This window comes from Camelina sativa, chromosome 15 (genome assembly GCF_000633955.1).
Source record: "Camelina sativa cultivar DH55 chromosome 15, Cs, whole genome shotgun sequence".
Taxonomy (NCBI): domain Eukaryota; kingdom Viridiplantae; phylum Streptophyta; class Magnoliopsida; order Brassicales; family Brassicaceae; genus Camelina; species Camelina sativa.
The window spans coordinates 21,570,660-21,586,812 of NC_025699.1; the positions used below are offsets into that span (position 1 = coordinate 21,570,660).

Here is a 16,153-nt window from a genome sequence, read left to right on the forward strand (position 1 = left end):
TATATATATATTATGGCATGCGGGCTTAGGCCCGATGAGGAGCCAACATTGGCATGCAGACTTAGGTCTGATGAGGAGCCAATGAAACTCAAGGTTTAGGCCTATGAGAAAAAGGAAAGTCCAAAAGTCGAGAGCAAATGTCGCCTGGAGCGTGAGTCTATCGCCTAGAGGTGACCTTCTGTAGAACAGTCGGAGGAGTGCGGGCCGTGGAGACGGTTGCACGGGAGTCCTTGGCTGATGGTTGATCAGGTTTCGAGGACGAATCCAGTTTGGTGGGGGAGAATTGTAACATCCATGAACCGGAATTCCGGTTTGGGATGTGCATCGATCGATGCAGTAGGAGCNCGTCTTTGTGACGGTCCTTCGGGACAGATGGCCTATGTGGCGGGCTGTTTAGCCAGAGTGTCTTTGTGACGGTCCTTTGGGANGTCAAACACTCGTTTTGAGTTAGGGAAAACCCTTAAACGCAAGTTTTTGTCTCATTCGAGGGATTGGCCGATTTTTGGAGAGAAAGAAAGAGACAAAACTGTTCTTGAGCGTTCACGAGATTTCTGGAGATTTGGGGCGTTTCTAGGTGAGATCTGTAGCTGGGATTGTTGTAGGAGCTTCCTAGAAGCGTGTTCTTGCTTGTTTGTTGTTCAGATTCGTCTTGGCACAGGTAAGTGCATGACCATGGCTTATCTAAGCTAGAGGAACCTTTAACTTGCTTGTTTTGTGTTGTTAGGCTTGTTAGATTGTTGGTATGGACGTTAGGAAGCTTTCTTGTGGCTTGGGAATGAGTTTCTGTGGTTGTAGGAACGAAATCCGGCGAGAAGCTTCGGGGAAATCACGGTGCTCGACGTTGCGTCGATCGATGCATAGCTTGCATCGGTCGATGCAAGTGCGAGGACAGCGCGATAAACTTTAGGGTTTTCGTGTTGCGTCGAGCATGCGTCGGTCGATGCAGATTGGGTATTGGTCGATGCAAGTTGCACTTGCATTGGTCGATGCAGCTTCTGCGTCGGTCGATGCTTCCTTAACTGGCATTGGTCGATGCATGTTGGCATTGGTCGATGCAGTGTCCTGGTCCTTTGTTTGTTGCGTGATGATTGTTACTTGTTGGTTATTGGTACTCTATTGCTTGTGTGTATAGCCCAGTAGATGGGAGGATTGCATTACTGAGTGTTTATAAAATACTCATGCATTGCAATATGTGTTTGTGGTGCAGGGAAAGGCAAAGTGTGATCGTGGAATCTAGGCAATGAAGAGGAGGATGTTCTAGGGACTTGGATTTTATGTTGTCTGGCATTGCTAGGTTGCTAGAGTTGGGTCATTAGAACATTGCTAGGTTGCTGGTTCTATGATTTATGTTGTTTTGAATATTGGATCATGTGGAATAATGTTATATTTTTATTATTGGATTCTTATTTGGGTATTAGTATTGATTTCCGCTGTTGGATGTGTTTGTGGTTAGGTGGCTAGTGGGTATAGGACCACTAGTTGTAGTTTATATTATTATATTACTAGGCGGTGTCCCGTGCGTTGCACGAGTTTGTTTTCTTGCATTTGAAATTGAGATTTTATGTAATATGTGAGTTTTTGATGTATCTTTTGTTTGTTTATTTTTTTTATTACTTTGAGAATGAATCCATTTTAGTTTTTTGTTCTTTCTATATATTACTATATTTTGTATTGTGTTTTGTGAAATTTAGAAAGTGTTTAATTTTTCTTAGCTTGTGTTTAAAATATCAGCTAAGTTTTTTTACAAATTATTGAAGAATTAAAAACATGTCCAATAAGTTAATGAAACAAATTTTATTTATCATATTTTACTGAATTTATAAATGTAGTAAAGCTTATAGTACTAATTTTGTTTTACAATTATGTTATGTGATGTAAGGTCTCAAAATATCTAGGTCCGGCTACAGCAGTCAACATCGTTGAAGCTTCGGTAGTAAGCGCTGAATGGAGTGGTGGTCCAATCGGCCTTGACTCGTCGGCCTTGTGTGGCCCAATCATCAGCTTCCCAAAGACTTGATCAGTTTATCTTCATCGGCTGACTCTTTGGGTAAGCCACACCATTAGCCTCGTTGTTCTTGAACACTCAGATTGAAATTCCATCCACAAGAAAACTTTTGAGATCCCAAGGAAAACAATTAAAAAAAAAAACAAATTCAAGAACAGTGATTTTGGCAACTGAAAACGGTTTAAAAAATAGAACTAATCAAGAAAATTAAGATATGTTGATTAGTCTAAATATAATTCTAAAAACTTATGTTAACAATCAAACAGCATCGTGACAGTTCTGAACGTCTCGTTAACGCTCAATAAGATTTAGAACATTGAGTTGAAGCTGTTGATATTGCTTACTTGATGTTCAAAGGGTTCCAAAGGACAGTGTAGGTGTGGAGATCCGTAGTGGAATTGAACCACAGATAGAACTGCATTTCGCAGTTACCTTTGCCTCCTGTGAACACATTCGTATGAAGAACTTAAGGCTGTCTGATAACATTACTACCCAAGAACTTGAAATCGATCTCATCCCATGTCTCGCCTTTTGAAGAAAGCTATAAAAGACATTCTAAATGTTAGATCGAAAATTAAACAAACGATGCCACAAAGTTTAATAGGAACGAAGACATATGAAGTTTTTACATATGTAGTAAGCAGTGACGGTTCCGGCTGAGTTTCCTGCGATAAGTTTCATCTTCATGTCGATCTTTCCGAACAAGTACTCCTTCTTTGATTGAAAACCTGAATCGGAGGTCTTGTCTAGAGTACAGTAAGGAGTTTTCATTTTTACAAAAGGGACAAGAAAAGTAAAAGAAATTGAGACCTTACAAATGAAAGATGATAGTTAGTGGAAAGTGTACGTACCTTACTAATTTACAGGAAATCAGAAATTAATTTTGTTCTTACTATGTAATGAAAGTAGATTTATAATATTCACAATTAATTATGTCTTAATGTCATTTAAAAAAATAAATTTAATTGTATTAATATCATACGAATGACAGTTATATTTTTAAGAATCCATTGTTATTAGTCTTATTACTCTAAAGATATGTAGTTTAGTGTGGGATTTTAGTAGCCTTCCGTTACAAAATTGTGATTTTTTCGGGCTCATTTTTGCTTTTAATACACTTTACTTTCATATACAGTTTTGTTTCTAATTTACATTGCTCTAGATTGAGGCTAAGTTACAACACATTAAAAGATAAGAGCTGAGTACAATTGGTTTTTGTAACGTTTAGATTAAAGCCAAAATTAGTTGCATGCATTTATTTAACCATACGTGTAGTTTAAATAGTCGAATATACAAATAAAACCGTGTAGTCAAATTTGCTCTATATACAAATAGAACCGTGTAGTCTAAATAGTCGACTATGACGCTGTACGGTACGTCTAACATATATGTACTGTATTTTAGAACATTGCTTAGGATACCTAAAATACATAATGTATATGTCGTCAACTCATTACGTTTTTTATAGATACAGCCCCAATAGTTGTGTTGTGATCACAATTCACATATGTACACTTAACTACGAAATGAATGCCAAAAGTGTAAATTAACGTTACAAACTTAACCATTAGTTGGATCTTAAATACCATTTAGTTAGTAAAAATCAACAGACTCATGTAATACACCAATGAAGTTAAAATAACGAAAACTCATCAGTTTATTATACTCAAAATTATTGAAATATAATAAAATAAATAATTAAAATATACGAAAACAAAACAAAAAAATCCCGTCCAACGTGTTACGCCGTAATTTGTTTTTTTTTTCTGGTTAAATCCATGACGACAAAATTCTTTGGCCCGTTAACCATTTACGTTCCATTCTCCATTTTCAGCCTATTCTTCAATATGATGTTTGTTTAGTCGACGATGTAATTTTGTCGGCAACTTCAAATTGGCGGTGAGCAACTTTCGGTGTTCCGGCAGTTTTCTCATCTGCAACATGAACCTAGGACTGTCATCTTAAAACGTGTGTCTTTTTATATATAATTGGGTTCATATTTGTGCTTCAATAAGGCTTTGTATTACATTCTTGTAATATACCATTTTGGATTTTGTTATATAAAAAACGAATTAGCCTTTTATTATTTAAAAAAATATGGGCTTTAATAAGGCTTTGTATCACATCTTTGTAATATATTCTTTTGGTTTTGTTATAGAAAAAATGAATGGGCCTTTAGAAAGAAAAAAACCTAAAAAAATAAATTAGAGGATTCAGAGATGACACGTGGCAGATAGATAGAGCTTCTTAGAGGGTGTAACCCTACTTTATTATATTAGATATTGTTATTATTTATTATTATTTATTTTATTTTTTTTTTAAAAAAAAGGTCGGTCCTTTCAATAATAAATAACTTAACTTTGTTGAAACTTTTGAGGATATAGTAAGCTTATTTTTTCTATTATAGTAACTAGATGAGTACCCGCACACTGCGCGGGTTATCTTTTGGTGATATGAACAATTATATTTTCACTGTCAATATGAGATCTTGTATTGAGTAGTCAAAAACTAAAGCACAAACCATGGTTAACAATATCATGTGACTGAAAATTTGGAGTAGTCACCGCAAATGATTGAATCTTCTTTTTCTCTCGCACTATAGCAGTTAAAAAAACTATAGTAAATTTGGCCAATTCCCAAGTCACATAATCTATTCTACCTCTTAAGAATCAAACACAAAATGACCAGTTTTTCTTATGAGAGTTAGGCAACTTTCATAATATAGATTATTAATACTTGTAATTTATCCTAAGGAAGCTACTCAACTCATTGTGTCTTATGTTATATTCAATCTTTACTGGTATTTCGTCTTCTATTGAATACCTCAAACCTTACTTATGTCTTTTGGTTGTCTACTTTGTCTTCACCTAATCAGTGTGTCTTCATGTTCAGTTTCATTTCTAGTTAGCTGCTTTTTCTATTCATTATCTTCAGCCTATTAAAAAGGGAATATTGTGACAAAAAAAAATTGTGACAGTTTGGCTGGTCAAAATGTTGTAACGATTTACATACAAAACTATGACATATTTAATTAACCATAAATATGTTACCTTTTAGTCATAATACCCTTTTTGTCATCATAGAAATTTTACTGAAATTGAGAATGCAAACATAGCTCTTTATGTTAAAAATAAATATTAAAAATCATATAGATTGATATAGTAAGATTTAGTATATATTTATAAATAAAAAAAATAAGAGACATAAAGATAGATGGTTCCCTATACATTTTACACAAAAAAAATCCAAAAGAAAATAATTTTTGACAGGATTATATTGCTAGTTTATATATATGCATTCTTGCATATTCAAAGCCAACAATAACATTCAATTATTAGCAAAGACTTAAAAATAATTATGGATCTCATAGGCAATATGTTGAGTTATTATGAATTATCCAATTCTCCTACAACACAAAGCTTATTACCTTTTTACATCATGTGGAGGATTTGGAAAACAAAGAACAACTATCTTTTTAACAAGTTTTGGGAAAGTCCATCCAAAATAACTTTAAAAGCAATCGCTGAGGTGAAAGAATGGATAAACAATACAATTTTATTTTTGATGGATACAACTATACAACAAACTACACCATCTGAATAACTTCGATGGACTACCCCAATTTATCCTTACCCAAAATGTAATTTTGATGCAAGTTTTAATCAACAAACATTAGAAACAAGAGGAGGCTGGATTATGAGAGATCATCAAAGCGTTAGTAAGGTTTGGGGTTCATCAAGCTTATCTACTACATCTTCTCCTTTGAGAACCGAAACTAAAGCTCTCCTAGCAACTATTCAACAAGTTTGTATTTGTAGTTATACATCAGTAATATTTGAAGGAGAATGTGAGGTATTAATTAAAGTGATCAATGGAATTTATAACAGGTGCGAGATCGAGAGTATGGTGCAAGACATTCGCTTATGGGCTATAAAGTTTACGTCTAATTTCTTTACTTTTGTGAATATCATTCTTGTAATAGTGTTGTAGACTATCTCGCTAAAGATTGTTTATATAATGGTGATTTCTCTGACACTGTAAATCCACCTTTAAGGGTAGAACAATTGATGTGTATTGATTTAAGAAATTAATACAATAATTTGTTGGTGAAAAAGAAAAACCATGGGTCTCATATGAAAAGGGCCATACATATACAAAAAGCATGAAATCAGAAATATATATATATATATATATATATATATATAAATTTAATGTTATGGAGACATTAAAAAAAAAATTGTGTGATGCTCGTTGGTATTAGTCATGGAATTGCGTGTTATTCTTCCTAAACCAAGCAGAGTGTTAATTAAAGTGTTTCAAAAATTGAAAATTCGTTTAAAATATTTCACAACAGGGAAGAAATAGAAGAATTAGTGGCTTTTGATTAAATAGTTTTTTAACAGATCTACCACACTGCAAAACTTTTCTTTTTCTTTCTACCACATTTGATAAATCCTTTCATCCGATACCACAATCAAATGAAAAAGAAGAAAATACCCTTTGTTTAATATAGAAATATATAATATAATATATATTTTATTCTTCATGCTTATCTCTCACACACTCTCTCTCTCTGTTTCTCTCTCTTTTCTTTTGTTTTTCTTACAAATATTTACATTCACTTCATTATCTTTTAGATCTACAAGCTTAATTAATTAAAATTCTTCATAAATTATCTTTCTCAGTTACATTCGTATCCATACTTCATATTCTCTAAGATTCGTTCATTATCTTTTAGATCTACAAGCTTAATTAATTAAAATTCTTCATAAATTATCTTTCTCAGTTACATTCGTATCCATACTTCATATTCTATAAGATTCGTTTGTAGACAAATCGAAACTTATTTTTTGGATACCTATTTTTTCACAGTATTTAATTGGTCCACGGCATTATGTTTTTGGTCTATCATATTTCGTTTCCACCATTATAATTTTTTCTATAATTTGAAATCTTTTCGTAGCCGTCAATATTTCTTTCCTAAATTCTTATCATAGAAAAGTTACCAAATTTTTTGTTCGTGGACAAGCGTCATCCACTTTGATCTTTTGAACTATGATTCTTTTACTTGTAACTGTGGACAGTTTATTTTTACTAATACTTATGGATAAGTTACTTAAATTATGTTGGCAGACAAAAATTTGAAACAAAACAAATTTCGTAAATTTGATAGACAATAACTATTGTCCACCACGTTTGTTTATTCTTTGGTCCACAAAAAAACATAAAGATAATTAATAATTAATATTCTATTATGGGTTACACGTCATAAAAAACAATTTTATCTCTTTAAATCTGTCACTTTTTGCAGGGATAATTTTGTCTTTTTATAAGTGATAAAAATTTTTTTTTTTTGACAACAAAAGATCAGCTCATATGAGCCAATACGAAGGAAAGAAATTTACAAATAAAATATGTTGCGGTGAAGTATGCGCTTGGCGTGCCAAAGAATCCGCACTAACATTAGCACTTATGGGAATGAAAGATAAGGAGAAAGACGTGAACTCCTCCCTATCTGACTCTATGTCATCGAGATAAGTCTTGAACGCCGGCCAGTCTTGAGGGGAAGACACCATCTTCACCAAGTCTAAGCAATCTGTAAAAAAAGTTACTTCTCGAAAATCATGTCCAATCATGCAGCACAAAGCCCAAACAAAAGCTTCTACTTCTGAATGCAAAGGGGAAAGACTCTGACGGAAATTGGTGGCTCCTTTTATCGTCGAACCATCTGAAGCAGTTGAACACACCCAACCTGCACCCGCGTAATCGCCTCCCATTTTCCATGATCCATCAACAAAACACCGGTAGCCCGAAAAGACAGTGGGAAGCGACCCTACTCGTCTTGTCCCTCTATCATTAGTGGCACAAGGAATCAATGATAGTTCCTCTACTTCCTCCTCTGTTTGAGCCTGTAACCATGTGGTAGACTCCCCTACCGCTATCCTAACAACATCCTCGAGCTTGTCGATAATATTCTCAAAGACACAAGCATTTCGCACCTTCCAAATATACCACATAATCCAAGGGAAAGCCGCAATCTGAGTACCCGGATTGTCAGTACCCAAAAAGTGATCCACATTGGCATACAGAGAGTCTGTGGGGAAAGAAACCTGACCGACCGGTACCTGAGCTAACACCCAAGCCTGTCGAGCTGGCGGACACCAAAAAATAGCATGATTAACCGTTTCCTCATCCGCCCCACAGCGGGCACACCCTGAGTCACAAGAAATGCCCCGCCTCCTCAAATTCGCCGAAACTGAGATACATCCGGATAATACTTGCCACAAGAAGTGTTGTATCTTTGGTGGACACGCCACCCGCCAAACTCCTGCTAGAAGCAGAGTAATGTCCGGCCCAAGGCGAGGCACGAGCGACCCTTGTTTTGCCGAATGTTCCGAATTATACCCTGATTTTACTGAATACTTTCTGATTTTGTAAAGTGCCAACCCAACGAGTCAACCGTCTGAGGACTACCCAAAGGTATAGCCCGATTAAAACAGCCTCCTCCCGGGGAAAATGCTCAAGGAGCATATCAAAACGCCAAGAATTAGTTTGACGGTCAATAAGATGTGAAATTTTCAGAGAGGGGTCCTGGAAAGGTCCCTTACTCACAGCTGGTCTTGGGGCTTGAGCTGGTATCCATGGGTCAGTCCATATAGAAATGGAATCACCAGAGCCAACCCGTATAATCAGTCCTTTGTTGACCAAAGATCTAGCTGAAACAATACTCTGCCACCCATAGGATGGAGAATAAGAACGAATAGGATCCATAGGATTTGAGTTCCTGTAATACATGTCCTTAAAAACTCGTGCAAAAAGGGAATCAGGAGCCTCAATCAGTCGCCACAACTGTTTTGCCAATAAGGCAATGTTAAAGTCATCTACATTCCTAAAACCCAGACCCCTCAACTGCTTGCTCCCACATAACTTCTCCCAGGCTAACCAATGCATCCCCCGAGACTGCCCTGAACTCCACCAAAAATTCGTCACCGCACTAGTTAGTTTCAATGTGACTGTTTTTGGCAGACGGAAACAGGACATAACAAAAGTAGGTACCGCAGTGGCGACAGATTTTATCATAACCTCTTTCCCTCCTCTAAACAGTTGTTTCGCTGTCCACCCATTTGCACGGCTCTGTAAACAATTCCGAACGTAAGAGAAAACTTTCGCCTTGGACCCTCCCAGACTTTCCGGTATCCCTAAATACGACCCCATCCCACCCAGCTTTGAAATACCCAGCACCTCCTGCACCTCACGCTTGACTCCTTCATCTACCTTGTGATAAAAGTTGATTTATAGTAGTTTTGAAAAACGGTTTTCACATGTGATAGTTTAGAAAAGTTTTTTTTTAGGAAATGTGTGTAGTTTCCACTAAATTCCCTTGATTAAACATCTTTCACTCTATGTCATCTCTTATGTGGCCCACCTAAAATCGTAAGATGATAATGAACTTTATGAGAATAATGTGACATAAAAAATAAGGTTTTATAGATGAGATAGAAGAAAGCAGAGAAGACTGAAAAATTACACATGGGATAGAAGTTTGATTTGATACGGGCTTCTCACACTCGAGAAAGTCATTTGGGGATCTCCCTGTGTTGCATCGGCACCTTCGTCATAAGAATCGTTGAAAGATCTGATAATGGCTTAACAACAACCTTTTCCAAGACAATATGGTTAAGAAAATATTAGCCTTAACAATCTCCCATCTCCAGTGGCTGTACTTGCATTCGTATGTCAGCGATGTGTGACATAATGCCAACGTTGCTCTATAGCAATCGGTTGGCGAGAATTTAAAGATTCAAAATTTTGGAAAAGTAGAGAGAAATGAGTCTCCAGTTTGGTGACTTGAATTTGTAGAAGATGTAAACTGTTTCTATGATCTAGTGATCGTGATAAGGTGGTGTCGTGGTGATAGTGTGGAAAAACTTTAGGGAATTTTGTCTTTGTTTTTTTGATGATACAAATTTCTTAACTAATAACGATGATAAGGAGAAGGGAAAAAAAGGTTTTGTGTTATCCTTTTCTTCTTACTCATATAATATTGATGTGTGTAATTAGAAAAATGGTTACTGATGTTTAAAATACATACACAACTTAAGTGATTATTAATGTTTATATAAGCATACAAAATTGGAAGTGAAAATTAAAAAAAAAACGCATACAAAATATTAACAAAAGAAATCATAATAATTCCCTCTGTTCTCTCGCTTATAAATATCCATCCGTGCAGTTGAAGAAAAGTTGTTGTGCGTACTAAAAGAAGAAGCTCTATCTTTCTTTACGTCGTTGAAGATGATGAGTCGTCGTCAGGATCCCCTCATGGATACTCGAAGCTGGGTGAACTCGAAGTTGACTACCACGGCCAAGAATTTAGGTTCCCCAAGGATGAGATCAGAATTCATCACCTATCACCAGCCAGTGACGCAAAATTAAATACCCACCTCTTGCGATTCTGAAAACAATCGAGTCGTCGGCCTTGCACTGCAAGCTTGGGCCTTCTTCTCAAATCAATTCCCCAGATTTGGTGGAGCTCCACCAAGTATGTTGCAACGAACTCAAGGTAAGAAACTCTGCTTGTCTTTTAAGACTTTCACCCAACTTATTGATTCAGATCGATGGTGATTCTTGGGTTTCTTTACATTCTCAGACTGCCGTACGTGGTTTTGCTCGGAAACGATGAGGAAGTTCATTTAGTTGCAATGCGGAGTAGGGATCATAACTTTCCATGTTTCTGGGTCTTCTCAGTCGCGTCAGGTCTTTACGATTCATAGCAATCGTGTTAGATCTTGATGAAACTTTAATTGCTGCAAATTCTATGGCATTGTTTCGAGAGAAAATAAAGAATCTTGAAGCGAGCATTCGACAAGAGACTGATCCAGCCAAGAGATTGAATTCGACAGAGGCGTTGAAGGGATATAAATTTTACATGAATCTTCTTGAGCAGTATATTGCTGATGACGCCGTGGTCGTTAACGGAGAAACGTTTAGGGCTGAACCTGAGGAAGTCTTTGATGGCCAAGAGAAATTTCATAGACCCGTGATTAGATGTGCCCAGAGGAACGTTATACTGACTCGTATTGATCCAAAGGTTAGAATATCTAATTTTGTGTTTGTCTTGATTTACTACCTACTTTTTGTTGGAACTCAAAAAACTAGTGTATGCTTGTGAAAGTCAGACCAGATTGGGAAGATTTAAGAAACTCTTTAACAGGAGTAACAGCAAAATATTTTGAAGTTTATACCCATAACGTCATGCGAGTAATTAATGTGTCTTCTCTTCTATTTATAGGGCTTAGCCAATAGGCCTCTGAGTCAAGCAAGACAACTCGCCATCGGTTTCAGAACATACTTTTTCAGGTGACTTGTCTTTGCTTCTCTGGAGGTTTGAATGACTTATGCTTGTGAATACTGTTTCTGAAAATGTTTCTTTCAGGCAGTTTGATAGTTTCCTGCGTACAAGACCTGTTTGCTACGAAGATGGTGTGGATACTTTACCGCCATCACTCTCAGTGAATTACATAAATGCTCTGTAAATAGGTAGGACAAGAAATGTTTTGAGGGATACCAACTTGACAGTCTAATTTCGTTTCGACATGAGTATCTCGATATTAATTTTACGTAAAAACCAGATTGGTCAATCACCAAAAAAAAAACACTTCTTTTACCACTAAGAATCGATACATTCATTAATATTTTACTGTCTTCTTCTACAAACAGAGTGGCGGATGGTTTAGTAGTTACAGAAACACAGATAATGTGAATAGAAATTCTGAGGTTGTAAACTCATTGCTCTACTTTAGTCATCTTTTTTGCCATGTCCTATACTGATTGATGTAGGAAAATGTGTTGGAACTGTTAAGGGTATTAGGACTTCTCCCTCATTTTGGCTCTGGCAAATACAACCCCAGCCACAAGACCTGCATTTCAGGCGCCTCAGGTTAATGCACAAAACAACTGATATGTGTTCCTCCAAAATGTTGGACAACGGAACTGATCAAGATATCGCTTACCAAAGAGTATGCTTGCTGAGTTCTGTAAACTGGTTGGTACATTGAAAAGAACGATCCCCGCGATGGATAAAGGTATCTTGTTTAGCGATCCCACCAGGCTGAATTTTGAATAAAACGAAAGATGTATATATTCAGAAGGAACAAACCACCAAAGAAGCAAGTATAGAAAAGGGATATGTGGAAAACACTGGGCACAGCAACACTCTCCAAACTATAGTTTTGAAATTGCATGTTTCTCTATCGCTTTCTCTAATTTGGTACCTGTAAGTTGTTGCTCCCGTTTGATGAAGAAACCACATTGAANGATAATGTGAATAGAAATTCTGAGGTTGTAAACTCATTGCTCTACTTTAGTCATCTTTTTTGCCATGTCCTATACTGATTGATGTAGGAAAATGTGTTGGAACTGTTAAGGGTATTAGGACTTCTCCCTCATTTTGGCTCTGGCAAATACAACCCCAGCCACAAGACCTGCATTTCAGGCGCCTCAGGTTAATGCACAAAACAACTGATATGTGTTCCTCCAAAATGTTGGACAACGGAACTGATCAAGATATCGCTTACCAAAGAGTATGCTTGCTGAGTTCTGTAAACTGGTTGGTACATTGAAAAGAACGATCCCCGCGATGGATAAAGGTATCTTGTTTAGCGATCCCACCAGGCTGAATTTTGAATAAAACGAAAGATGTATATATTCAGAAGGAACAAACCACCAAAGAAGCAAGTATAGAAAAGGGATATGTGGAAAAGACTGGGCAGAGCAACACTCTCCAAACTATAGTTTTGAAATTGCATGTTTCTCTATCGCTTTCTCTAATTTGGTACCTGTAAGTTGTTGCTCCCGTTTGATGAAGAAACCACATTGAAGTGAAGCTAATGGCAAGCCCTAAAAGTCCACTAAGTGTCATGACCATCCAGAAACCTGGCAATCGCAGAAGTGGCCTGCACAATTATAACACAACAACCATTTTGTTTTCAGATGACACAAACCATTTTCCATTGACAGGAAAAAAACGGCAGGAACTCACGTTTGATACAGATAATCCATCTCGTTGAAGGAAAAAGAAAGAAGAAGCCCAAGTGGTAATGAAAGTGTGTTATTAAGCAAGACCATGGAGAACTCGTTCAAGTTTCCAGATTGAGTAACCTGCTTGGCCGTATCCATGGTCTTTCTCAAAGTTAGCTGCAAAACAAGAATATATAAGCAAGTCAAAAGTGGTGGCAGAATTTTCAAGAGTAGTAGCCTAGCTAACAACGTAATGGTTATAGTGAAGAAGAACCATTTAGTTTATTGGCTTAGTCTTAACTCAAACAACATGAAAGTATGGTTTTTAAGTGAGCTCCTTTTCAAATTTGTGTCTATTGTTTCAAAAGACTCCAACATTTTGAGAAAAGAAAGCACAAATGATCAAATGTTTACTCACAGAGTACGATGCAGTTAAGAAGCAATTGGCAATCTGCCAAGCATAGCCAACAGCATTGAATGATAGGTCCGTTATCCCTCCAGAAACTGCGGAAATTATCTGCAAATGAGGGCCGAAAGAAGCGCAGGCTAATTAAACTTTAGCTTCTAATTATTCTATAAGAAATAGAATATACATCATAACAATGAGTGGCCATGACAAAGAAAACATGATTACATTTCCCTGGCAGACTAATTATGGAAGCAGTAGAAAAAAACATATTTCTCCAACAGTTTGAAAGGTTAGGCTATGCCACATCACTGAAGGCCTCTAGGAGCAGTATAACTGTGTAAGCACACAAATAGGGTGGGTCACTTATCCATAAGAAGATATGCTTTAGATTTTCTTGATTAAGGTTGATGATCAGAAAGTGCTTTGAGAAAACAAGAGCAAATGAATATTTTGTTTAAAACAAATCTAAATCAGTAATCGTTGTTTGACAAGGATATCTTTCAGAAAACTCTAATTTAAATGCTTTCTATATGCATCTTGAAATAGGGTCCTTGGGAATAGTTCTCTCAGGTCAATATACAAAATCAGTTTGAAATGCTTTGGACAAACATACCATTAAGAAGAGAGCAGCCCACACTCTGTTGTCATGTTGCTTGTTGAATAGATACATCTCACCAACTCCAGTTATCACATTAGTGACATTCTTCAGGACAGTGACCATTGCTACATTGATGTATTTCAAACTGTCAAAGAAAAATGTAATTGAAGTTGACAATCAAGTTCAATCTGCGCTTCAAACGTCGTCTGCATACTCATATAAGATACTGTCTTCATACTGATATATCTCATCCCTACTGTGGAGTAAACCCAGAATATCTCAGTTTAGAATGGAAATGCTATCTGTTCCAGCTCAGAATCTACAGGTTATGCAATCCTCGATCTACTGTAAAGGTTAACTATAGAGCTCAAAAAAATGAGGTACAGATTTGTATAACTACCTCTAGTACTCCAAAAAGTTGTGGCTCTCCAACCAACTTTACTAATTTAGTAATCTTTCAATGGGCTTGAGAATTAAGAAACCAGAAAGAGCGCATCAATAGTTTATCGCAAACAAAATAGTAGGCAGTTAATATATATCTAGAAGTCCTTCCCATATTTCACACAAGAATATGAAATCTATAAACCAACAGAAATAAAGATGTAGAACATATTCTTACCTAAACATGCTTGTGATAAGCATGCCAACAAATATCACGTTCACTGGAAACCAGACCTTCATTAATCTCAAGGTCAGCGGTTCTGTTGTTATTAGACCCATTAAGCTCAAAGTCACCACAATGATCACTGAGACTAAGTTCTGCACCATCACAAAGAGGAAAGTTTATGAAAAATCAGACCACAAAACAAATTGCTGACATATTTTCGTTAGAAACATCACTACGGAAGGGAAACCAAACGAGTCCTACCTGGTATAACATTAAAAATATCCCAGCATTGAAGTTGTAGCTGGAAAGGACAAACTTGTTCACAAGAATCATGCTGCATGATGAAATGCAATAAGCTAAACCCGATAGCAAAGCCCGATTATGTAGCTTTCTTTGCATTGGCTTATCTCCGGATTTTCCCGTCTTCCCATCTTCTAAATCAACTGCATCGTGTGATTTCATTGCGAGCTAGGACCTACCAGAGAAAGAATAATATCTACCAAGCATAAGACCATGTGAACTATATGAAATAAAGGCAACTGAGAAGATCATCTTAGAAAGCTTGCAATATAAGACGAGAAATAGGAAATATAGAATCAGTTGGACATCAGTGATAGTCATCATCACATCAATAACTCATCGAAAAATGGTGGTCGTTATATTACTTCAACAAACAGAAATAAGATAGATCTATCATTCTTAACAATACAAAGAAATCAACACAAAGAGTAACATTTTTTCATTAACCAATATCAAAACCCTCTCTATACAACTTTACTGGGAAAGAAAGACTCATATGCCTATTTTAGCCTCATAAACCAATTCAGTTCCAGTTCGAAAGGCCAGCAGCTAAAAAGTGGCACCTTGATCTAAAATATTCGAAAACGTAACCAAATGATAGCCAAGCAGTGTTGGGACTTGGGACTCTAAATGGACTTGGATGACTGATTAAGAAGCCATTTTCATGAAACTTACTGCTTAAATCTCCAGTGGGTTGAAACTACAAGTAAGATAACAACTCCAGATCAACGGGCTGTCCCAAGGAAACCAAGAGACTCGAATACAACCCTAGAATGAAGAAGACAGTAAGTATCATCAGTTCCAAACTTGCAGATCAAAAGAGGGTCAAACCAAGGCAAAGAATCAACAAAGACTACTCTTTTACTCCAGTTTCTAATTTTGTGAACATATAAAGGCAAAACGGAGGTAAGATGCAAATGGAAGAAGTCGCTACAATCAAAAGATACACACACACACGGACATATAGAATCTGGAGGAGGTCAAAGTTTAGAAACTTCGAATAAACCCACCAAGTTCAGAGTAGTAAGCTATACACAAGCACAACAAAAATCAAGACTTTCGAAATACCCAAAAGATTCAGTAGAAGAAAGTAACGAAATTTACCTCCACGCTGCTCAAAAGCTCGCCAAGTAGAAAGGTTCAGCTTCGGATCAGAAGCAACCAAGGACGAGATCTGATTGAACCCAAGTCACAGTAATAAGAAAATACAAATCA

The 16,153-nt window shown here is 36.5% G+C and overlaps 1 protein-coding gene and 1 long non-coding RNA gene across 5 annotated transcripts; both read right to left on the minus strand.

Annotated features, from left to right (window-relative positions):
• LOC104747282 lies at positions 11,647-12,321 on the minus strand. The gene is made up of 3 exons (XR_761119.2): positions 12,280-12,321; positions 12,019-12,116; positions 11,647-11,925 (listed from the first exon to the last, which is right to left on the minus strand). It is a non-coding gene; the product is annotated as an uncharacterized LOC104747282 (long non-coding RNA).
• LOC104747283 (GDP-mannose transporter GONST1) lies at positions 12,378-16,153 on the minus strand. Of its 4 annotated transcripts, none has more exons than XM_010468893.1 (10): positions 16,043-16,153; positions 15,614-15,706; positions 14,900-15,113; positions 14,651-14,790; positions 14,047-14,176; positions 13,443-13,541; positions 13,047-13,201; positions 12,844-12,960; positions 12,583-12,680; positions 12,378-12,489 (listed from the first exon to the last, which is right to left on the minus strand). In XM_010468893.1, the coding sequence occupies exons 3-10, from the start codon at positions 15,098-15,100 to the stop codon at positions 12,437-12,439; spliced, it is 993 nt and encodes a 330-aa protein (XP_010467195.1). In that variant the 5' UTR covers positions 15,101-15,113; positions 15,614-15,706; positions 16,043-16,153; the 3' UTR covers positions 12,378-12,436. The 4 variants fall into 4 exon arrangements, with proteins under 4 accessions (XP_010467195.1, XP_019092100.1, XP_010467196.1 ...); XM_019236555.1 differs by having other exon boundaries at positions 14,900-15,134; XM_010468894.2 differs by lacking the exon at positions 15,614-15,706 and having other exon boundaries at positions 16,043-16,147.